At 37.9% G+C, this 25,846-nt stretch overlaps 2 protein-coding genes and 1 long non-coding RNA gene across 6 annotated transcripts in view; 2 read left to right on the forward strand and 1 right to left on the reverse strand.

Annotated features, from left to right (window-relative positions):
• LOC105200974 (fasciclin-3) overlaps window positions 1-25,846 on the forward strand; it is a 309,340-nt gene that overhangs the window by 216,525 nt on the left and 66,969 nt on the right. The window lies entirely within an intron of this gene.
• On the reverse strand, window positions 6,024-7,694 carry LOC120359653. The gene is made up of 2 exons (XM_039457891.1): window positions 6,527-7,694; window positions 6,024-6,152 (listed from the first exon to the last, which is right to left on the reverse strand). The coding sequence occupies exon 1, from the start codon at window positions 7,660-7,662 to the stop codon at window positions 6,529-6,531; it is 1,134 nt and encodes a 377-aa protein (XP_039313825.1). The 5' UTR covers window positions 7,663-7,694; the 3' UTR covers window positions 6,024-6,152; window positions 6,527-6,528.
• On the forward strand, window positions 7,157-24,040 carry LOC120359654. Its single transcript, XR_005576427.1, has 2 exons — window positions 7,157-7,296; window positions 7,654-24,040. It is a non-coding gene; the product is annotated as an uncharacterized LOC120359654 (long non-coding RNA).

Raw genomic sequence — 25,846 nt, forward strand, 5'->3', positions numbered from 1 at the left:
CTTTTCCCGTTGAATAATTCAGAAATATTTTATTTTTTTTCCAACAGTCGCACTGCGAGGTACAATTAACACGGTATAATGATTATATGCATTGAGTTAAAGGGTTGAAACAGAATAATTATCTATTAATAGAATACAATGCAGAAAAAAGAATTCCAGATAAATAAAAAAAAAAATGTAGGTTCCTAATATTTTTTGTTATACGAAAGTATATTGTATTTTATTTTTTATATAAATATTTTATTTTAATGACTACATGTTTATACATGTACTTTCAATGTAATACATTATTAATTATTGTGCGAATTAATTAACACGAAACAGATACGTTGGCCCAAAGGTACAAATATGATGTTATCAACACATTCCTAATGTACTACGATTAGCGGCGTGTACATTTATTTAAATCAAATTTATTGTAATAACACTATTTGATTTTTACAAAGGATAGGGAAACGCGCCAGTTTAATCGTAAATCAGATGCGTTCCGACCCAGGCATATTTTAACGTCAGCAACACTCGATTAGCAATTACGCAATTTTTTTTGTGTATAAAGTTTGTAGAATCGAAAACTTCGACAAACACACGCGTTGTCCGTGCATACGAAACGCGTGCGCGTGGCATTATTAATTAACTGCTTGTTTCGATAGCCGATGGCCTTCACTACTCATGTACTAATTAACTCCCGCATGTCCCGCGCAAAGTTTAATTAGTCACCGCGGTCAGTCCGATGCCTAAAGCTATTGTTGTACCCATGAATCTTCACGTGAATTATGCGATACATTTGCGCCGCTTGATCCAGAAATCTCCCGGCGGAAACGCAGCGGCAAAATCATCGCCGCAACCCTTAGCGTTGTAATCCGTTTATTAGCGGTAATTTCGGTTGCATCGAAAGAGCGCATGTCGTCACCGGAATATTATATCATTACATACAGGCTGTATGCGATGATACATACGGTTGATGATTTCGCTCTATGAAACTGAAATGATTCTTAAACGAAAATATCGTGAAGTAATTGAGTACACAGAAAAAAAAATAGTATCAAATCAATAATTCATCGTTTCATATGTAAGCAAGAATATAGAATTTTCTTACAAGAATTATAATCTTAAACAAACATAATTTACTTAAATGGAGAAAAAAATTTTGTCTGCTTAAGATTATAAATTCTTCCAAGAAGATTTTATATTCTTGCTCGTATACATATGTGAAACGATGAATTGTTGATTTCACACCAATTTTTTTCCTGTATAAGAAAGGCTTCTTTGATAGGTATTAAGAGCTTCAAGAAAATTAAATAACAGTAAAAAACAGTCTCTTATATTCTTCAGCCAATCTTAGATCAGTCTTTATTTTGTTAGCAGACCCTTGATGACTCTTTAAATACAATTATTCAGGCGCAAATAATTAGTGGACATTATTTTAAATAGGAAGCGCATTTCGTCTCGTATCAATTTTCTTAATGCAGCAACACACTTCGTTTGCCTTTCATCAGGTACATCTCGATGTATACCTCCGGTACATATTACGCCTTGGGCACGGCCAACACTTCCGGCGTTGGCCGTAAATTACAGACAAAGTTCGCTAGTAACGGCGAGAGCTACCTGGCCAAATTAAAGTGTCCCCACTCGAACGCAAATTAGACGAGACGACGGCATGTTGAAAATACCGCTCGTGATGCGCGTAGCGCATTTCGCACCGTAAAAAGACATCGCCCGTCCGGCGTTTTGTGCTCGAAGAAAATCGATCGTAAGACGGCCACCGGCAGATTAAACGTTACTATTGAAACTCACGACTCGCTTGTCGAGTCAGTTTATAATGTCGCGCGTATTTTCATGAATTTTGTGAAATTGCAGCTCCGCGTAGCTCTTTTAGACATAAGACGTCGGAAAGTCGATCGATTCAATTCCCTCTCGCGACGTCTGCCTTTCGTCTCATATGTATTAACCGTACATACATTTGCGGCTGATTTTTTGCCCCGTTGTCTAGCCAATCTCAATGGAGATAGCAAGGGACAGTACAAGCGAGTCTACCCAGTTTTTACGTCGTACTGGCGCGTTGCCAGGTTTGATGGCAAAACTGCGAGATGCGCTTCGGAATTGACTTTATCCCTCTTCGTTCTCCGGTAGAGCACACCTCTTCCGATTTTCCGTTGTCTCTCCACGCTGTCCCTTCGCTTTTTCTCTTCTTGCTTTGTAAACTGTTGACCTCGCAAACTTGCGTCGCTCGCCATTTCGATGTTCGCATTCGGAAGACTTTCGCGAAAGAAATACGATCACCACGGTTTTCAGCCAGCATTTCGTTTAACGCACCATCTGGTTCGTCGCTAAGTTTCTTAGGTAGCACTTCACACGCAGGTCGAATTTATTTTACAAAGTATATTAGAAAATTTATTTTATTTTGCTTGCAAAGTTTCTAATCGAATAGAAAAAGTTCCTTCACATTTTAAAGTACACAAAAAGTAAAATTTCTAAATAACATTAGGCATATAAAATTAACAATAGAGAGTTCTATAGAGTTTAAATAGAAATGCTATTTTCTACAATAATTTTACAATTATTATTAAATTTTAGTGGAAAAAAGTATATTTTATACTGTCGCGGTTACATTTAATTTTAAATGATGTCACGCAATCAAACGATGCTCGAAGTTTGGCTCTGTCGTTTTTTACCGTTACAACATCAATCGCATTTGTTACCTGTCTGGCTTCCCAAAGTTCAGAACTTGTCTATTGAAACTCGAAAGGTCTCTCGCCTCTACCAATGTGACTCTGCAGATTCCGTGAGATCCATTTCAGGTTCTGGCTGCCGAGTCTGGCTAGAATCACAACTATTGACCGCCTTACGGTTCGAAAGTAGTAGGAGAGCTTAGAGCGTGGAGGATTTCGAACTTCTCGCGATCGGGATGGCGCGGTTGCCGGTCGGCGACCGTCGGGTCTAATAAATTCGTGTCTTTAGACGGCCATTGATAGAGTCGCTTCTTCCCACGGGGGAAAGAAGAGAATTTCTAGCGCTTCTCTTTCTCGACGTTGCCGGAGCCAGCGGGACACAGGAAGTAGCCAAGTTAATCCGAAGTTCCATCATTGAAACTCGCCTTCGCGAAACCCACAGCGCTCCTCTCTCTCTCTTTCTCTCTCTCTCTCTCTCTCTCTCTCTCTCTCTCTTTACTTTTTCGCCGTCCTCTCTGTCGCGTTCCATACTTGTCCGACTTCGCTCCGCTCTTGGTTCCCTTTGTTGCTTTCCTTTATCGGTATCTGTATTTATACGACGACACCAAGAGCGCGCTGAAAGGAAAGTGGAAGTTGAAAATTGGTTATTTACTGCGGCACGGTAAACGACAATGTGCCCGCAATAAATAAATAACAGGTAACTTTGAAAATTCCGACGATAGATCGTCGTCAGACGTTTATTATTCTACTTATCGGAACTTGCTTCATCTTTCCGCACCTTTCGTGCATGCAGAAAGGCCGCGTATAAAAGAAATCATTATACGTTTGAAAGAAGAATAAAATTACTTTCACATCTTTTTAAAGACATCTTTGATAGAAAATCATAGTTTCTCTCAAAATGTAGTCGGGTGAAGAATATTTTCATTTCTGAATAATACTCTATGATATAACTATGTTATTATAGATTGTTGTATTCAGAAGCAAATATATTTTTTACTTGAATATGTTTCCAAATCTACCGAAAGATCTTTTCGTGAAGAAAGGGTGAAGACAGTTGAGGATAAAAAATAAGACTTATATTGCCGAATTGAAATCGACAAGGTTAAGCCTAACTCCGAAGAAGAACCCTCTTCTCTTGTCATCTTTTCACAGGGTGCAATCTCCTTTATCCGTTTCAATCGTTACTTACTGTCATTTCTCGCCATTTTTTTTCGGATAAATTGCGTTTCTATATACGTATATAGATGTACGGATGGCGTCGCACCAGCACGGTCGACGTACACTTGGGAAATTAGGATGGCTCGCGATTATTGATTTTTTTTTCTCTAGCATCGTGCGGCTTTTCTGGGATGATCGCGCGACCAAAGAAGAGAAGGTCTCAAGTGGAAATTGGCAATTCCCAGAGACGAACGTGTTTGCTCCTCTCAAAGTCATTAACGAGCGCTCATCGACTTGAACGTAAATTGTGGAATATGTGTTTTTCCACCGTGAGGCACTTGCAGAAAGCTACAAATTCCTTTTTATCTGTCATTGATTAGTGATTAATTAACGATTACCATTCCTGCCAATCCCCTTAAATCAATCTTTTATCTCTCGTCAAGAATGATTAAATATCATGGGAAGAAATAAATCGCGCTTTTGATGTTATAAGTTACAATAATTTCCGTAAATTATTAAAAAATACATTTTACTTAAAAGATACATTTTTCATAATATTGTAAATTATTTGAAATAGTTTCATAACTTGTTTCCATAAAGAAAGATCGTTAAAGATAACTATAAAATTCTACAGACATTTGCATCCGAAGTATTCATGAGACAGATATACGAGTATTTGTGGAACACGACGGTTCGCGCAGCTTTACGAGCAGTTGTATGTGACAAAGCACCAAGATATCAGTTCCTTATTTTTTTTTCTTTATTTCAGTGAAGAGTCTCATCATGCGAAATATCTTCGTCATAAATTCAAGAGTTCAAAATGCCATTTTGTAAATCGATGTTTTTGTCAGCCATTACAGCTTCGTAAACTCGGTCGAGACCGAGAATAGAAATCTACAAAATAGACGCGAGAAAGATTAACATGTTTTCGTGCTGGTTATAATTTTTGTGATTTTATCGATTTAAATTTATTGGCTGGCTGATAGTTTGTTTTACTTGTCAAGGTATTTTTTATATTGGCAAAGTATTTTTTTATTAATCAGTTATTCATAATAAAATAACTATCGAGTTAATGCTAATTTTGCTTATAATAATCTAATTTCACTTATAAGTACAATTTTAGAATTTATCACATGAAATTGATTAACTTATCACATCGTGCTAACCAAATGATTTTATCGATTTAATCGCTTATGCATTGAAGAAGGAATTGGGAAAATTTGCAGAGAGAAATTGATTTTTAATACTTCGCATAATTAACTTTGTAGTTATAAATATTAAATTTAAATTTAGTTAATTTAATCTAAATGAAGTAAATCTTTCTTAAAAAAATATAAATTAGATTACAGGTGCGCTGAATCTTTCACTAATATTACGCAAACTTTTACACTATTTTCATTCGGTTGGTGCACAATTTTTGTGCGTAACTAATTTTTTTTTTATTTTTAGAAATAGGATATTTCCGTATCAATCAATATGCGCGTCATATTTCAGTGTAGGCGTATTACGGCGATACAATGTTTCTGTTTATTGGAAATAGACTCAGTGCTACGCGCGAGCGTTACGCGTGACAGTGCGGTTGCTTTCAATATATGACGCTTAGTAGCTGGCAAAGTTGTAGGATTTTGCGAAGCGGGCCATTATATTCTGTACAACGTCGCATCGTAATTCAATAGTCGCTCCGCACGCTAGAACTTGATTATCGTCCATTATCACAAACGATATTATTCGCATAATTTATGGCGGAGCGCTTAGAATCGAATCTCGTATAACTGCATGAGCGATTTCTATGGAGACATCACGGCCTCTTCCGGTGATAAACCTTCGTCGCGCCGGCGCGAGTTTATCGCCGATATCGGAAATAGGATAAAAATTGCGCACGCGGGTTGAATCGAAATTCAATGCGAACAATATCGATTGTATTATACACGTAGCAATCCGAATGCCTCGCGAAATCAAAAAAAAGAACAAGAGGATTAATTCTTGTTTGTACATTTTTTTTGCCCGTGGAAACGAGTAATTGCAAGATAACAGGTATTTCTTGATTTATTAAAAAGATTCAACAACGCTTGCACGTACTGGATTTAAGGGGTAACACCACTGTAGACGGCCCAAATAAAGCGTTTTTTTGTGAATTTTTTTTGCATGGAAGGAAAAGTAAGAAGAAAATAATATTTAAGGATGTTATTAAACATGTTTTTAAGTGTTTGTAAAAATTTTTTTATTAAAAAATATTAAAAAATGGCGACGCTATAGCCACTGTCGTGAGACGTGTTTATTTTTTAGGGGTTTGCGGCACGCAGCAGAACCATCGTAGAGATTTATCTGGAACAAAACAAAAAATTTTTTCTTAATCTACATGAGTATAGCTAGAGAAACACGTACGGAATTTGAGAAATATTTATTTTTGAGTAATTGGCACGCATTTAAAAAAAAATTTCAATTTTTGACGGAAAAAACGGTCACATATTTGTCAATAAATAATGTTCTAATCAACTTATCGAAAATTCCGTACGTGTTTCTCTTCGAAATGTTATTTTAAAGAAGTGGTTAAAATTTGGAGTGGAAAGAATGAAAATTGTTTGAGTTATGCTGCGTGCCGTTTTAAAAAACCATGTTTTGAGAAAAACGCGTTTAAAGCTTAGAGACGTGTTTTAGACGGGACAAAATGAAAAATGTGACTGTTTGAAATTTTTTACCATTAGTCTGCTATCCCAGGACCGTAAAGCATCCCTTCTTTGCTCAAGTATTGTTCCTCATTTTCTTTCCGCGACGATTTTGTGCTGGTGCGTGCCTTCTTTGCTGCATCTGTCAAAGCCCGCTCGGAGTGCTCGATCCTTGTCGCATTGGCTTCAAGGCAAAAATTGTATGCTTGGTAGCCGATATCCATCTCCAAAACTTGCATAATTCGTAAAATGTTAGTCAAACCGTCATTGAAGGTGCACACAGCAATATCAGTTGCTGCACATAATACTTTTTTGCCGCTTGAGTAAGATTTTGGCGCCAAGTTCCATACAGCAGCATTGAAACTTTCGTTGCTATTTTGAGTGTAGCCTCCCAAGCAACGATTTAGCAAATCATCACGGCTCAGCTCCTCGTAAATAGGTTTGATAGCTTCAAAAATTTCCTTCGGTAGTGGCGGCTTATGATGGTAAGTAGCCAAGGAATTTGCTGCTTGTGCCTTTTTCCAGTCGCACCAAGACTCCGAGCACTTCTCGTGTTGCGGATTTTCATCGGTTGACATTTTATGAAATAAGGTTGCCCAAATATCATTTTTCATATTTTTCACGGAGTTTGGATTCCGCCGTATCGCTAAACCATAATATATTGTAAGCTCGTCAATTAATTTAGCAGTTAATTTACCTTTTCCTCCGAGGCCTTTTACATTTTTTTTTAAATTTCGCAAACGAGTGCCCATTCTCTTTTGCACGTGATCAATGCACTCTTTCTTTTTCACTTCAAAATTTTCGTATGGATGTTTCTCCAGTATACCCTTGAAGGTTTTGCTATCACCGTCGCCGACATAGTTTGCATATTTCATGCCATGTAAAGTTTCGGAACGTTGAAACATTTCGACGACGGCGTCTACCTCCATCTTACCAGACGAACCTTCATGATTTGCTTGACATTCATCAACGTGTGTTTTGAGCCATTCTTCATACTCAACTGTTTCTAATTTACTCTTCCAATGCTCGCAAGATTTGCAATATTTGGACTTCACCTCAACGTCGACGATTTTGCCAGTGAACCATCCAATCAATGACGTGATTCCGAAAAGCGACGAATATCCACGTTTCCTACTACTAGAGTAGTTAGAAATCAGAAGGTAAGTCATTAGGCTGTACCCTTCGAGCAGGTATCGATGTGCCGTAGGTAGTCGTTTTGGAGCAGCCCGACACGCTTAAGAAAGAGCGCGAAATTTCACACAAAAAATTTTGTAACAGACATAAGACTTTTTTTAACTCATTCTAGAAGGTTCAAAGTATTTTTTAAAGCAATAAAAAAAAAATCGATTTTTCAAAAATTCTACAGTGGTGTTACCCCTTAAGATACTGGAATTAAGATGAGTTAAAGAAGTAATGAAGATTCACCACAGTGTACGCGGGCTTTTACCGCATGGATCCCAGGATTAATGTACGTTTCGCGTTAATGCAATTCCGCGTTTCACCTTTTTATTTAGTAATCGTAAAATATGCGCCACATTTTAAAATAAATGCGCGCTGCAGTGGGGATGGAGAGGCAAAGATACATTACATATGTTGCAATACTCTAAAATATTTTTGGGCTCTTCAGTTCGACAATATTATATACATTTGACATAGCAAATAGATTATTTATGTTTATATTATTCATAAACAGATATCTGATGTTAAATTATGCAGTTATACAATAGGCAATTATTCATCGATGAGAATTAATTTGGAGCTTCCGCAACAATATAATAACTACGAAAACTTATTAACCGCAAAATGAAATCCCGTTGGTCACTTGATTTTACCGTTAAGCATGCCGTATAAGTTTTAAAAGGCTTTCAAAGAGAGTTAAAGCTGATCGTGGTCTTCTCCCTTCGACGTAAGCCTTCTTTTAAGTTGAAGTTTAACGGATAAAGAACATACGCGGGCACGTGCACGTTATCGGCATTATAACGTTTAGTGTGCGTCGATTTAACGATTCTAAGGTGTTCCGGATTGGCGAGAATAGTCGGCAGGATGGATTAGAAGGAGCCGGGATAGTTTCGGATTGGCCAGAATATACCGGGATAAGCATGATTCGCTCGTATCCCGAACACCTTACGAGGTGGTGACTCTTGCCTCGGTTCGCGCCTCTCTTCCCCTTTGAAACGTATTTCGTTTCGCCAAGAAAAGGAGTAAAGGACGGTAGGAGCCTCTCTTCCTTCTCCTCGTCGCTGGTAACTCCACCTTTCCGTGCGATAAGATCGCTTTGGCGACGGTAATAAAGGGAAGTAGAGTTCAACGGGGGTAAATCGAGTTACCTTCGCCGGTATCTCCGTCCTTTTTCTCCCCGGCAGATCTCCTACTCCACTTCGTGCTCGCTCGCATTCTTTTATGCCGGGGCGTGGAAGGGCGGAGGAGGGCTTTTAGGGAGGAAGGTTGAGATAGGTCAACCAGGGGAGAACAGAAGCCTCAGTCAAAGACCGTCTCTCCTCTGCGCGTTCCACTCTTCCGTCTTAGGGCAACTAGGAAAACGATCGTCAAGTGCGGAAGCGGAGGCCGCGGTGATGAAGTTACGACGCTGGGGTTTTTTTGATTCCTTTAAGCTGATAACGATCGATCGTGAGCAAACACGCGACAGAGAAGCGAAGGCGCGCGAGAGGAAGATACCGATCTCTCTGACGCTTCTTACAAGTAAGAATAAGGACGTGTACTCGAACGTCGCGTTGAACCAAAGGTAATCAGCAGCGTTTTTCAGCTTATTGGATAGGTCTTGGGCCACTAGAATCTATTAATAGAATGAGATCGAGAGCTGATTATACGAGGGCGAACATAGAGGTAAAAATCTCCGTTAAACTAAATTCCGTATTGCGATTTAATAAATTTGCTTAATGATACGAGAATAAATTATCGAGGGTTTTTTATAAATTCCAGATAAAATACTTTTATTCTTTACAGTTTTTTAAGTCTGAGATTAAATATCTTTTAGTAAAATACTTTCCAATAAATTAATAATCGATAAAATAATTTCAAGAAGGTTAAATTAAATACGGCCGAAAATTATCTAGATTTACTTCGAAGGACAGAAAAAAAATTTGATTAAAAGTACAAGCCAAAAGTAATACGATAAAAGAGCAACGTAGAAATGCAAAAAATCGATTTGCATCTTAGAATTGAATTGAAATGAAACAAAAGTTACGGCACAGAAATTTCTTCGTGAGAACGTGGCTTGCAAGATCCCGTGTTATATTTGTCGTATCCGCGTTCTTTCAGGTTTAAATTTATTGAATTCATGTAGCGAACCGTACGAGAAAGTCGTGTTCGTCTATAGCCAGAGCAATCTACCCAGTTCGTTTCGCGGTCGGGACGATGGCGGAATAAGTGGGAACTTTAGCGCAACAGCGAACGGAGAAAGAGAGAAAAGGATCCTTTCCAGTACCTTAACGACCTTAAGAGAACGCTTTCGAAGGCGATAGATAGAGGCGAAGGTTCGAGCGATGGCGGTAACGTTACCGCTCATAAAATTTTAGAGCGATTTGTTCCTACTCCGGCGAACCGGCCGCTACGAAGTTTTACGTCGCGGTTGGCAAAGTTCTATCGCTCGTTCGCATTTCCCGGCACTTTGCGCGAATCCCGACGACTCGATCAACTCTTTCAGTTAGCCTTTCCGTTATTCACGTCGCGACCGCGAGGAATAATCGTCGGGCGCGTTTGACTCGACCGTACGATTAAATCATCCATAAACCACGCATGATTCATAAGATAATGCGGCCTTTGCCTTGCAACGGAAATGATAATAATCTAAGTTTGTAGTCGCGGATGAAATGTGTACGTTATATCGCGAGACGGAGGTATTATATAGTTCGTAAAGATTCATTGAATAAATATTCTGTTTTGTTCTTGTTTAATTTCTAGCTGGGATCATAAAGTAGTTTGTTAAGTAAGCGCAGCATTAAAATTTTTAAGTAGTCAGTTAAGTAAAGTTATTAAGTAATTCTAGTTTCAAATTATTAAATTAAATGAAGATTAAATTATTCTTGCGTAAACTTCTCCTGAAGCTTATGTTACCTTAATCTTTGATCAACTTACACCAATATACAATAAAATGTCTGCATGCATTGTCCACGAAAGGATCAAATCCTTTCTGGCAGGAAATCTTAGTCTTCAACTAACTATGCTGAAAAAAATCGCATTGAGAGTTTCGTTGAAGAAAAATTTCTCGTTGCCTCTGAAGAAACTCATAAAGTTTGTTAATATTCAGTCTAAAGACGTTCGCGTTGCACAATCGACCAATATCCGCACCATTGGACGTATTGGGCAATTAAAATTCAGGTCGTCGACGCGCGCCTGACATCGTCGAAACTTTAGTTGCGCAGTTTGGAAACTAGTTTCTCGAGAGATAGGAGCTAGCGACCATGACGCGACCCAATAATCCGAGACCTATTACTATTTCCGACCTGTTTGTACGATTTCGGGCAGGGGGATGGAGGAGAGGGCCAGCCTCTTTACGCATAGATGCCGGCATAGTCGAGGAGCTTGTTTCTACGATAAATTCTTAATCGGCGGTGAGGGAGTCGGCGAACATAGAATGGTACGAAGAAGAGGAGCCTCTGCGAGCCGTTTAATTAACGGGATCAGCGTAAACGTGCAATTTCGCGGAGGCCAGGAGCCGTTTAGCGAGCGGCCCTTGTTATGTCGTTAATTAGTCGTTGACTCTCGTACGTTTCATAAAGCTCGAAGAACATTTTTAATTTTGTCTTGTGAAAGGATTGGGACGATGTAACACTTTTACTATCGAATTTACATGAGGAATCAATTACGATGTAGATTAAAGACGGCTTTGAAACAACATTATTTTAAAGATTTATATCGTTTGTACTCGACAGTTAAATTCTTACGACAAAAATTTACGGAGTTCAGAAAAATCTTTCATCATGTTATTTTTATTTACTTAAATTCTTAAAGTAAAAGTATGATGATTAAAGATTTGAGATCTTACTGATTTTTCTGTGATTTCGATTAAGATAGGTAATTTCACTGATTAATTTGTTATTATTATAAGAGTATCATTGAAATTAGACTGTTTTTCAGCGAATAATGCACTGATTCCGATTTAGAAAATAGATTTACAAAATTCAAGATAAAAAAGATTGTGAAAAAAGATAATGTTCGCTTACTGTTTTATTTATTTATTCAATTTTTATATTCGCGAGTATATTACAGATAGAAGTGTAACGAAGACTAAATTTTTGTTTTGTTTCTCTCTTTTATTTTATTTCATTTCGTATGAAACGGTACTTATATGCGAGTGGCTTGTGCGTAACGCAATATTGGTAATGTGTTTTCATGCAAATTTAAGAGCTTAGATTTTAATAAGGCACACCGCTTAATGAGGACGACCCAGCCAAATGAATGATGATGACCAAGCCCTTTGGTCGAAATGGTCTTGTTATCCCATTGATTAATTCTCCATCATGCGTTGATTAAATTCTGCCGATTGTACCCGTTTACGGCCATTATTCTGCTATTCACGTCGTTTGTCAGTGCATCTGCAACAGATACTAATTATCGACAATAATTAGAAAATTAATATAAGAATTTAACAGATCGCCATAGTTAATTGAAACGTTGCATTTAATATAGCTCTACCCGTGCGGGGAGTATAGAATAAATAATTTATTTCCCACAATTAACACGATACTAGAATAACATTTAAATATGATATACACGAGGTATAATGAATATGTTTATATCAAGCTTTTCGAAACAATGTAACATAACACTAGCATTATTGTTTTGTTCGAACCATCATGATCTATCCGTGTTCGAAGATTATAATTTCCGTGAATGAGAAAGAAGCATAAATTATAATAATAATTAAAGTCTTTCAATATAAATTTCAAGATAATGCGTACTCAAAATTAACTAAGAAACGTAAACTTGTTATACAAATTTTAATTCCTTTTTAATAGTTCGATACTGTATCACTCGAAGATCTGTAAATATCATTTTGAAACAATCACAATTGATCTGCGCCATCTTGTTTCTTCACACGTAGAAAACGCTCGATTTTCGAGGGCGCATATATGCAACGCTATTAATATAAAACGCGTTAGCTTATACGCGGTTATGATATAATCGGAGAAATGAATTCTGTCAGGAATTCGCGCTTCGGAGCACACGTTGCGCCGACACGTGTTTCACGCATGCCGCGTCCCTCTGTTTGCGTACTCGTGCCAGTGCACGTTTACGTAACGACACGCTGAACTCAAAGGGCAAACGTTGCCCGGGTGCAAACGGTGCTCATTAGTACCTACGAGAATGCATTAGGAGACAGCTTAGCTCAGACGCGCCTCCTGGCCGTCCATTAGCGGTATCGCACGTCTTGCGAATTACACGAACGCTTATTAAGCTACCAAATTTCCGGATGACCGACGTAAACCTAACGCTAGGCGGAAAGTCCGACGTGAAACGCAATTCATTTCATTATCGCTCGTTAGAGTTTGCGGCGCGTTTATGTCAGCGTGTTTCGAGGAGAGTCAGCCCGCGCCGCCGCCGCCGCCGCCGACGCGGCGGCTTGTTCATGAACTCCCCCGTGACTTGGTTATAAACGTAATTCCAGCAATTATAAATCAGATCGGGTTGTTTAAGACAGTTAATTATGCAATGACGTAAGAAAAAAAGAAATTTATTCGATAGTCACTAAATGTAAAAAAAAAAAAACGAAATGTGCCGTTGCGTCATACAAATAAGATCGAAGCAAATACTTTTAGCAAATAAAGCTCCCTTTTTTTGCTAAAAGTTTGTTTAAAGTTTCTTGCTTCGCGAACACAAAGGCGTTGCGCTTTTTCATTACACTAGGCTCATCCCGTTGAAGCTCATCCAAAGTTAAATTTGTTTAAGACTGTTTTTTTTTTATGTTTTATTTTTGTATACACGCACCAGGAGGCGCTCGTTTTATTATAACAAACAACACTATTGTGTATCTTGTTTGTGAACGACGATGATTAATATAATTTATCATTGTCAGCGTTCTTACCCGTAAAGAAATACTTAAAAAAAATCTCGAGAGACTTACGTAAATGGAAGCCTTAATAATTACTCGTCCGCGACGTGCGATAGTAATTAAGGTAGATATTACGCAAAATTTAATTACGGCGGATCGTTCAATAAAGAATCGTTGTGCAAGGAAACCGCATGCAAACGGGACGCAGCCCTACAGAGCGGCGGATGATTATTAATTATTCCTTGTACATCCTTGTAATAATGGCCGCAACGTTGCTCTAACAAAGTGCCTTCCTACTCACTACAAGTTAATCGAAACTTTATACCCCCTCCCCATGACGAGTACGATTTTATAATTGTCTTTCTTCGCATGTAGAACTTTATTTATAATCCATTATACAACAATTTGCTTATCCTTATCATGATTTTATTGTAATCATTATTTGACACTTTTGTCATATTTTTTATTTTATCCGCGTTTATTGGTACAATCAAGAAAATTTATATCGAAAAAATGTATCATGTCAACGTAAAAGAATGAAATATTATTCACGATCAAAAATTTATAAGATTTGACATTTAATATGATTGATATCTTCCACAAAAGAGAGAATTATTGTCTCACTTTTGCTCTCGTTAACTTTAGCTAAATGTAGAAACTAAATTTCCTTATAACCTTTTCCGATTGGTCTTATTTAAACTTCTGTTTTTGAACGGCGTTTAGCATCTTCCATATTATATTTGTATCTTTAACGTTTCGTCCATTACACCTTTAATCTTCAACATACTGAAACCTCTGCATTTTACAAGGTTCTTTAAACGGCTGCGAAAGTCTGATTCCTGTACATCTTGATACGACATGATAACGAGTAGAAGTTTAATTACACGCAGCTGTATAAATGTCTGTCATTTTCTTTTTCTTTTTGCTAGATTCTTGCGCGATGGCGACTATCGCGCGGTAACTACATCTTCGCTTTCCTTTGAAAGATATCTCGCGCGTGGAAAAGATTGAGTCGGGAGCCGTAGAAACCGATTTCTTTGATGTAGATGCATTTGATCAAGAAAACTCTTCGAGCTTCGTATCGTGTTTAAAGATACATTTTTACTTCCTCTGCGCGCGCCTGAACGCGCGGAAACATGAAGCGGAAACTCAAATCGCAGCTCAAAAAGTTCGTTCGAAGCTAACTTTATATCGAGAGAAACGCGAGGAGAGCACGCGTTTTTCTCCCCCATTAAAATGCTTTCGCGTACAGCGGTGCAGCTTTTGGCGCGCGAGCTACGCCACGAGAAAAGTCAAGTAAATTGTTTTTTCTGTTAAACGAGAAAGTGCGCGCGCGAGAGAGAGAGAGAAAGAGAGAGAGAGAGAGAGAGAAGAGAGAGAACATTTGGTAAGCAAACTAATCTCTTAATTCCTCGAGCTTGAAGAGCGTATTTTGCCGCGCTAAATCGTGCCAATCCGAAATTATTCTTTCAGCACGGTATTACAACTCAAAACGCAAACACGCGTACACATAATCTGACGTGTTCATATGTAGAACACGAGGGAAAATATTTGCGCGTCCTATAATGGACGTTATTTAAAAAAAAAATACGTCTGAAAGCTCGCTCTTTCCATTGTCCATAAAAGAGTTGTACCCGCGGGCAAAATTGTCGGGAAAATATATGGTTAGCACACTGTGCTGTCTCGTGAATCTTTTAGGGATCGCATGGTTTTCTTAGTGTTAACAAAAAATTACGAAAATATATTACACACTTCCATCAGAGAGAAAGCCTTTGGCGAGTTAATAATCGTGACCTACAATCTCTTGGTTATCTCTACGATTCTATTCGGTGGATGTATTGCTACTGGTATAAAAACGGCGTTTCTTACCCATACTTTAACTTGGTATCCTTTCTAGAAAGCATGCTGAATACAATAATAGCAGAAGAGGTTCCATTTGAACGCGCACGATGATAACATTCATTTTCAGACTCAGCATTTATATTCCATGCACCGGAATATCAGATAAAAGTTGAAAGAAAGTATAATAGCAATCGTATAAGGAAATAAAAGATTATAGAATTCGTTTGTATGTATTTCATGATACATTGTCAATAAGATTACATTTTTTATGTAAAAAAGAATTGATGATAAACTAATGAAAAATTAAGAAAATTTGGATAAATTAATAGAAATTATTACATTGCGAGTAATGCATTATTCGTCGACTCCTTGTTTTTCATTTAAAATTATATACATTCCTTTGTGTGCATTCGTGCATAAACTCCATCATCCATTCGCAAATCCGCACCATTCTCACGAATATCGTGACGTATCTGCTACGTACAGTCACGCACACACCTGCATTGTTTAGAAGCGGATATATTCTCGCTCGGCTCGTAATTAATTCGAGATGTCGAGTCAAGACGATGAATTCTCTCCCCCTCTCCGCGCTTCTCTTTTTCTCCCGGCGACAGGTGTGATACAGACGTATAACGCGAGCTTTCTCTAGTCGCCCGGAGTCGTCGGGGTCTCGGGAACGCCGGTGCGCTACTACGTCTTGCAAGTTCGCACGAGAATCCGGATTCTGCTTCTTGTCTGCACGAAAGCGTGCCCTGCCCTCGGTAGACAAGAGATCGCAAATTGGTAAGCGCGCAATCTCCACGCGAAATCCGGCGAAATGTCGCGAAATAATTTCAACGTTACGTTACTCTCTCTCTCTTCCCCTCCCTGTCCTTCCTTTTCTCTCTATTTAATACCTCTCGTGTTGTTCGAGCAATCTCTTTCTCATTACTGGCGTTAAATGTAACCCCATTAATACAACAGATTGCCGCTACATCGTTTTAATTAAATTTCGAAATTGCTGCGATTATAAAGATAGAATTAAAGCTGAATCGTCGGAAATCGTATGTCAAATATATAAGCATGAAAATTTCCATAATTCCAATTAACTTCGAATAAAGCAATATCATCATTTTTATATGATTTTTATTTATTGCATCTTGCCTCCGGCGTCAGCCTCGATTATTATTGTAAAAAAAGTTATTTAAAATTATATTGCATATAAAATTTGTTGTAAAACAAATTTTTAATCTTTCTGCGATGCTGCATTAGTATTTATCGCCATTGATAAATGTTTTAAATCAAATGCAAATTAATCCATATTAATTAATGTTTAGAGGCCATATAATTTCTCACTTCTATGAAATAAAATTAAGCTTTATAATAATTATTAAAAAAAAAATTTGATACTTTTTATGATGCTGATATTGAGTAACAGTGAAAGAAATGAATCAGAGAGCGATTGCTCAACACTTTTATTAGCATAACTATTTTATACGCAATGTATATTGCGTATCTAACGAGAAAAAGTTGATCCGAATGTTATCATTTAAATCATCAAAATCTCGTAAAATTAATGAAATTATTTTGGCTCGGCATTCTCCAGTAAAGAAAACAGCTTGCTTTTGTATAATAGTAGATAAAGTAAAAATATGATAGCAAATTTAAGACTTAAAAATAAAAAGAGTTCGCATTAGATTGATATAAATCGCTCGCAATGATAACATTTTTTTATCAGCGCAAACTGTTACAAACAATTGTTCATAGCGTGGGCGATCGTAGAGAACAGATGATTAACGTAACGCCATAGTGACAGATACGTCATTCTTTCTCGATAATTGTCTAGAATGAATTGGCAATATCGCTGGTTAACAGGAGCCCATTTTCATCGATCGCGCACAATAAATACCGTTAACGTGGGATATTACCCGTTCGCACGTTTTACGACACTAATTTACGGCGTGGCGCTATTAGCTCATTTACTGAGTACCATCGTGACGTGTAACGGACAAGAAAAAATTGACTTTGACTTTCTCGCAACTTGGAAATTACTGCGACGATCGGACGGATTTTTCACTTTGCGCATTAGAATAGGAGATTCGTTCTTTATGCGACAATTTCAATTGTTTGCCTTTTTCAATCTCTCATGTGAATAAGGAATGACTAAATTAATATTACAATTACTAAAATTTAAGTTAATTTGCTCACCCGTCACCCCTCGTTAATTTATAAGCTCGTAGATTCATGAATATCAAAAGAGCTTTCTTTATCATTGCAACGGGAACATGACGTTCACTCTCTTTGACCGATGAAGTTAATGTTACAATCGTCAAGCAAAATATTAAGCTGCTTACTGTAAAACTTCCTTTGTGTTAAGTAAAGTCACATAAAAGTATTATAACAAAATATTAAGCTGCTTATTTTGTCAGAATTGAAATCCCAGAAAACCGCATAAAAAAGTCAATTTTAAAATAAATAGCTCGTGTTACTCGGCGTACGAAATCTCTCGGAATTAGAGCCGCTTTCGAAACATCGGAATGAGAAAGATGAAAGCTGAGACGGCGATTAAAAGGACGGAGCATTAAGGACGATACTTCGGTTCGTCCGCTCGCTTTGCTAAGAAAAGCGAAAGAGACGTCTTGAAGGAAAAAAAAAGAAGAAGGCGGAAAAGGAAGAAATGGATGAAGGAATACGGGGAGAAGCGGAAACATGGCGGAGCCGCGGATGGAATTTACTGCTCGCGTCGGAAGTATTCTAAGGGGGTTGCTTCCACGCTGTTGGGTAGCAGAAAGTGGAAGCCGGAGCCTAGGCGGGTTTATTTCAATGTCTACTTCGGGCTCTTATAGCGGCACGATTTCTTACAGCGCGACCACGATGCCTGTCCTGAAAATAGCCTTCCACCAATAGTGCAACATACGCGACTTTTGGACCAGTTTCTCTTTATTGTGTAGCGCACGCTGTATTGTAGATATTAATATTTTATGATATCTATTGTTTATTATTAATTATATAATCTATGATTTCATCGTTTGTCATAATACGCGTTATTTATTATTCACAGTATGATTTATTGATTTAAAGTACTTACAGAGATAAAACCGATTTAATCTTCCGATAGTTATTCGATACTTTAAATTGATGGATTGTGCAAAATTTCACGGGTTTTACCGCTGTTACATTAATCTCTTCTTTCCGTACACACAAATGTTTTGAAGCTCACAAAACGACAGGATACAAATTAAATGTTAATTACCATTGGAATCGATACCGGGGGATAAATAAACAAATTTATTCCGAAGTGCCATAGAAGTTCCAAAAGGACGAATAAAGCACTTGAACTTTGGAATAAATTGCAATAGTTGAATGGCATCCTTAGTTGCTTTTATTTTTCAAGTAGCGACGAAGAAAGTACTCTTATTTTATCGAGAAAATTAATTTGAAGTGGATTTCCTAATATCAACGGATGTTCACTAGATGATCGAATGCAATTAAACGGTATCAATGTGATGGCAAAGCGAGGTAACGAAAAAAAAAAAAATAATAAATAAAAAGAAAATAGTGCTGATCAATGAGTTTTATGAAAAATTCTTAACAAGACAAAATTAGAATAGATGTTTCCGAACATTCTACACCACTTTCATCGAGATTTATTTAATTCTTTCATCAAAAATGAGATACCAAAGTCGTCTGCTTCTTCCCATATTACTCTTTACATTTCGTCTTTATATGTGTGAATAAAAATTCACAAGGAGGAGAAAACGCACACATAAAAAAGATATTATAAAAAATAAATCTATTGATACTTTAGAATTAAATATTGATATGAAGAAACATTTTGACATAACATGAATTGGCATGTAATTTTTTGATAACAATGTTTATTGTTGTTATTTGTTAATTATTAACTGATAAATTGATAATATAAATATGCGTTAAAAATAGAAAAGCTAAAAGATTGAGAAATCTGCATAGATCAGGAAGACTAGTTTTATTATATAACGAAAGAATGTTAGGGATACTCCCAATTATTTAACAATCTATTGTAACGATACAATTGCATAGCAATAATCGTTAAAATCGGGACAATGCAGAGTGCACGGGGACGAGCTAAAATAACCTTCTGTGAATAAAACGTCTCACTAAAGACCATTACGAGCTTAACGAGACATTTTCGTGGGACAAAAGAATTTTTTATTTAATCTCGCGCCCATATCGAGACTATTGTCGGAGGACAATTGCGTCCTTCCTTCCTCCTGAATTTTCATAGGACGCGACATTAAGCATCGACATGCCAAGGGCATTATTCTTTCGATCTCTTCCCTCGATTTTTTCGCATTATTCCTTAACGACGATTGTCTTGTGATTTTATTGACGATGAAGACTCCGCTTGCTGTAAATGTACAGAGATTAGCGCAGAAAGTAATATTACGAATAAATAATAAGGCTAATTTAAAAACTCTTTACAAACGGCAACCAATTGCATGCTATTTTTTCACAAGAAATTAAAAACAATCTTTTACTTAGAAACTTTATTTCATGATAAATTTATTATGTTACGTCATACGCGACATAATTGCCTGTGACGTAATTTATATAAAGCATCGTTTTTTTCTTTTGAAAAATGTTCTTCTATTTCTCCGTCGATTATTCAACGATTGTAGTTCAGTACACATTTAAGTGACGTTAAATGATGTCGAGCTTTTCTTAATGAAGCAACGGAAGACGGTTCCTTTGTATTTCTCGCGGAAAAATCGTGTTCTTGCGTGGCCGATTTAACTGGAACGTCTAATAAGGGTAGAAAGACCGGAACAAATCCTGGTTTAATGCCTTCTTGAGGCATTATCCTCGCGAAGGACGCCGACCGCTGGACCGAAACCCTTTTCTCAAGCACGCCAATTTCGGAGTAAATATTTCTTTCTTCCAATTATCTCTCCTAGAGCGCCGCATCGTGTCTCCTCAGTCTCCCGCGGCGGAAGACGCCCCGTAGAATACCAGCAGCGTTCCGCCTTCAGCTTTGTATTCATTACGGAATCTCGTCAAGTCTTAACTTGAACAAATTGCCGAGCCGAGCTACTTCATGGCTCGCCATTTGCGCGCCTACGTTTCGTCCGTGCACTCACGTGCAGATACACACGGCGTAGTGAATGTAACCGAGGCACCGCGACCGCTCCCCTCTCGTTAAAGCCCGAAAATTGGCAACAGGAATTCTGTCGCTGTCATAGGACCCGCTGTTCCTCGTCTATCTCGGCTTCCGTAATACTTCAATTGAAAAGTCCTTGTCAGCGCTCAAATAACCATTTACAAATATTTTGATAGAAAATATACGAAAAATGACTGTATAAAATACAATTTAATTAACAATTGATAATTACCCATATGCTTTCAAATAAACAATTTTGCATTTTTGCAGAAGCAACATAAAATTCCAATGCATATAAAACATATTAATAATGAAAAAAAATGTATTTTTTAGATTTTTAACTTTATTAAAAATCTAAAATATAACTTTGTATTTTAAAAAAATATATTTTTAACTATAATATATTAAGAGAAATATAATTATAATATATATTATTATATAAGGGATGTGGTGTGATTGTGGCATAAAAATTGCGCTTCTCTATATCAAAAATTCGGGTTTAAATTCATCCAAAACGTATCAAATTTTTAATTGATCGCTATCTCTCGAAAGCCAATGGCAAATCACCGAGACTACTTTAATTCGCCAAGATAATCACCGTGGAACATGTTTCAAATGGAGACCACGATCTTCGGTCACGAAGGATCGACTTAAGAGATACGAGGGGAAATTTCGAGATCGATAAAACAAGGCTACTTAATTTTACACCCTTCGCCGAGTATGCGAAGTACTGTGATCTTTTCACTTCCAGTCTCGAACGCAAGTAGTTCGTTATCGCAGCTCATTTCGCAAGTAAAGCGCGCGTGAGCGTGCAAAATGAATTCGAGTCGTTGCTAATAGCATCCGTGAAATTAGGAACGTTATGTGACAAGGACGACAACCTCGGTTGCGCGTTCCCGTACATATTTCGTGACTTGCTTTATGGAGAGAACCCGCTTTATGAGACTACGCGTAGATCGCGCACACGTGTTTCGAGCTTCACGCACTATTAATTTTGCGGGGAGGACATTTAGTGTTTCGGTGGAAGTGTCGCCTGGCCTTATTGCTGCTGTTAAGCGGTTCGTATCAGCCATCGCGCGATGTAAGTTCATAAACATAAAATTGTGCACGGTCAATGCCGAACGCGAAAAGATGCGAAGATGCTTTGGAAATTGCCTTCAAACGGAATTCCCCCTCCCCCCTCCCCCCCGTGAAAAGCATTACAGTAAAACGTAACGCTCTTCAGATAAGTTCTTAGACAAACTTTGTAACGACTGATATTAACATGGAGTACTACATCCCTTTTACGATAATTAAATTGCGCCTGGCCTGGATCAATTTTATTACGCTAGATAAATTTGACTGCGGTTTTTGGCCGACCATGGTGGAAAAACCGTAGAGCGAGGGGACAAAGTATCTCTCGATTGACCCTCGAGAAGCCAGGAGCAGAGGCAATTACATCGCGCGTCTCGTATCGGCTTTTTCATATAGCCTCGGGAAGGCGCGACGAGTTACTGCGAGGAATCGCGAACGTATGTACCGGCCATTACTATGCTCCGATTTATGGCTTTCTCAAGAAGAATACGAACGCATCCCGTCCGTGGAATAAGGAAAGGCGAATGAAGAAAGGCTAGAAAATCCACAATACTCTCGTAACAAACTACGTCCCGCCACACTTGCGAAGTCTCGAGTAGCGGCTTCGTGGTTGGCATGAAAACGCTCCGCGGACCTAGCCAGGGTGTATGTTCTCCCGAGCCTACTTCCCATTCGGATCGTGTAGGACTGTAGGAGATTTGGGAGGGCAGGAGGAAGGAGGCGGCGTATCCATATTTCTGCATAGACCCCAGGTGGGACGAGCGGCGGGGCAGCAGGGAAAAATGAAGAAGAGAAACGGCCCAGTGTGATGCTCCGCGACTTTTCCTCCCGGATTTAGGATGCATTCCGGAATTACCGAGCGCAAATATGCCGTGGTTAGCTGATGAGATGAGAGCTCGGCAGGAAAATTCGCGGAGCGCGTAGTTTATATTCAACAATTTTTCAAGGAGATCTTTTTACGACGCTGCTGCAGGTAAAGCGTATATTTCAATTAGGCATATTAATAACTCACGGAGATCGGAGAGATAGATGTATATGCAATTTACTTTCGCGTCAACGTTAGAAAATAAACTGCGATGCGAATAACCGATTTGGTAATTTGGAATATAGAGGAATTAATTCATTGGCGCGAAATTATAATATTAATTTGTGTCAGAATTTTGTATCGCTCGTTTTCAGACTTATTTGTATTTGCGAATTGATTATAAATGTATGCTGCACTCGATATGTTTAAATTTGTTCGACTGGCTCTCCCGGATAGTCATTTATTTTATTTAAACATCTTTAATCCGTTTAGTAATGAATGGGGAAGATAAATAAGAGCAAAATAAATTCCCGTATTTGCGTGCACAAACATAACACCTATTTTTACTAAATCAAAGCAGATTAATGTTAACATATATCGCGATACTCTGGAACTTTTAATCCAATTGTTTGTGTGTTTCATAAAAATCTCGCCTGGTGTGTCGCAACGCGATAATGTCTTTCGTAGCGAATCCTCGGAGAATAAAAATTAATATCCGAGTTTTTTAATGTTCCGGCAAAACTCGATCGGTAGTAATCGTTGTAATATCAATTTTTAATTCATCGTTGCTACAATGAGATTAATTCGCCGACGAGGTGAAATTAGAGTTCATAAGCCGTGCGCCGCGTAGTTAATGGCTAAAATCGTTTGGCGTGTAAAGAGGAGGGAGAGAAAAAAAGGAGGTTTTATCGCTCCCGGAGGATTTAACCCCGACGCTATTTCGACGTAACTCCATTATCCGAACGAGTTTCCCCCGAATCGTTAATTTTCTCTGCCATCGGCCAAAATTTCGCTCTCGCGCGCCAACACTATGTGTACTTAAAAATATACATATGTATATATACTTGCGGCGCGGCGCTCAGTCTCAAAATTGCGTCGTATCAAATTGAATAAATGAAGTAACAATTTAACGCGAATGGAATGTGTTTCCAACAATGGTATTTGCAGTAACAAATATTTGAAATTTAATTAATAAGGAAATATATGGTTATATCAGGAAGAATTATGTGCATGCTGAACTTTTTCCTTAAAATGCTTACTATTATTTATTATTTTAAAGTTGCAAGGATTTTTCGCGTAGCGCGACGAGAAATCTAATAAACAATAGATGCACTAAAAAAATTGTTTTTGAAAAATTAAAATATTTAATCCGATATATATTTAACTGTTTTAATAACTTTGATGGTGGATTCAACAATTATTTAGTTGCATGAAAAAGGTAGAGTTTATTCATGTCAACCATTAAAATTTTTTAATCCAGAATTAATTAAAGCAACTCAATATTTTTTTAGTCGAACCTATCAGACATTTCAGTTTTTAACAAATTTTTTTCCAGTGTACATTTTCTATTTCGGAGGGGGAGGGACTCATTAATATCATTATCATAATTAATGCTTAATTGGATTCAGTATTATTCAATTAATTACCAATTTGATACTGTGATTATTATTCTCATTTAACTTGAAAACTGCGTTTAAAAAAAATAATAGCGCGCAATTTGAAGAATTTTAGAAAACGTAAAAATCACATAAGAAGTATTATTATTGCCAATTATTGTTATACTTATCTCAATTATTATATTCTTAATACTGTTTTTCTTTTAGTCAAGTATCATTGAGAACATTTTGAGTAAGCGACACGATATCGTATTATAGAATACGCATCCGCGTGTTCCGCCAAAATGTACAGCCCATATCGGTATCCGTGGTTTTCACGCAATTTACGTAACGGGAATTGACGGATTTACATCGATACGGATAGAGCGTGGAACGTATAGCCCGCAGTTTCCCCAATTTCAACCCTGCATCAACCCTCATAATTTTTCAAGGTTCATCATGCGTTGTAACAAGTAAATGTTAATACCATGCTACGTTAATACGTGATTATTACCCGATATAATAGCGTCTGCTACGATAGTCTAATACTTCCTGCTACGACGATTAGATTTGCATGAATTCTGCAACTTTAAATCGCCATCTTGATAAAACTCGTGATCTCGCTTCCTTTCGCTTTCAGCGATTTACTTAAACCTTTCGGTGTAAATTTTTTTGCAAAATATTGTTATTAAACTACTCAACTCAAGATAATTGAAAACATCCTTCAGCACGTTGTATTTTCTTGGAAAATACCAGACATGGTATTTTCTTTTCGTATATACTCCAGTTTTACAAATTTATTCGTCAAAATTTGTGACGTACTGAAAGAAAGACTCATTTATTTTGATATAAGTCACAAAAGAAAATTTTCTATAATTTCTCGCTTTGGACATCGCAGCGTAATCTAGCAATTACAATTTAATGGACAGGAAACCTTACGGCGGATACGCGTTGAGTGTTCAGAGAGCAATATTGTAATTCGTGGATGTTCCCTCTCCGATTACGCGTTCTGTAATACACGCGGTGTTCCCGGATCGTTAATTAAACCCATCACGATTGCGTTTCCCGTAACTCGCGCGAAATGATTGCGGCGTACGAGCGCGCCGCATCCTGTCATTCGTGGCCGGTTGTAATTCAGAGCGAGCCGTTTTTTTCTTGACACCTCGTATCGATGGCTCGCCGATTGCGTGAACGCGTCATCCTGGCCGCCGCCGATGGATCTGTGCCGGCACGTATCGCAGCCGCCTCTCGTTCAACGGCGGCTCTCCCAATTTTCGAAGCCCACTCGCGCGACGACGAGCCCGACGATAGCCCCGGATAATCGCCGATGGTTTTTCAAGAGACCTCATCCGCGTCGTCGGGCTCTGCGGTCACCGTTCGGTGAAAACGCCGAAAATGTACGCGAGATCCTCTCGTTTCCGCGCAATAAATCCCACACCGCTCCGATAACCCTTTGGGAACATGTGTCATGGCTTCAATCCCCCGGAGGCTCTTACGCGTTCAGCGATAGCTTTGAAAATATTTTCGCGTTGTGTGGTATTGACGATCTGTTGAAAGGTAGCGAAGGTGATAAGTGTCTGTATATAAGTTTATATATTTAAATTTACATTCTAAGTTATAATTTAAGGGAGGTTACTTCATTTTTTTTCTCTTAATTGATACGAAATTCTCGATCTTTTCAGGCGTAATTTTTCACGAAGACTCAAAGAACGCTTTATATGTTTTTCTTATTTAACGTATTAAACTGCTCTTTATTTCCTATTTCTATTGTTTGTGCTTTTCGTTATGTCTGAGGCTTTATATTAGAATTCAGAAAAGATTATGAAATAAATTGAATACGTGATATGTATTGTACATATTAATAATCACAAGAAGTTGACACGTCCGTTTGTCATAATCGAACTGT

Source organism: Solenopsis invicta, chromosome 15 (assembly GCF_016802725.1).
Source record: "Solenopsis invicta isolate M01_SB chromosome 15, UNIL_Sinv_3.0, whole genome shotgun sequence".
Taxonomy (NCBI): Eukaryota; Metazoa; Arthropoda; class Insecta; order Hymenoptera; family Formicidae; genus Solenopsis; species Solenopsis invicta.

Excerpts from the sequence above, each read along its gene's own strand:
- LOC120359653 (XM_039457891.1), bottom strand. The coding sequence starts at position 7,662 with ATGACTTACCTTCTGATTTCTAACTACTCTAGTAGTAGGAAACGTGGA.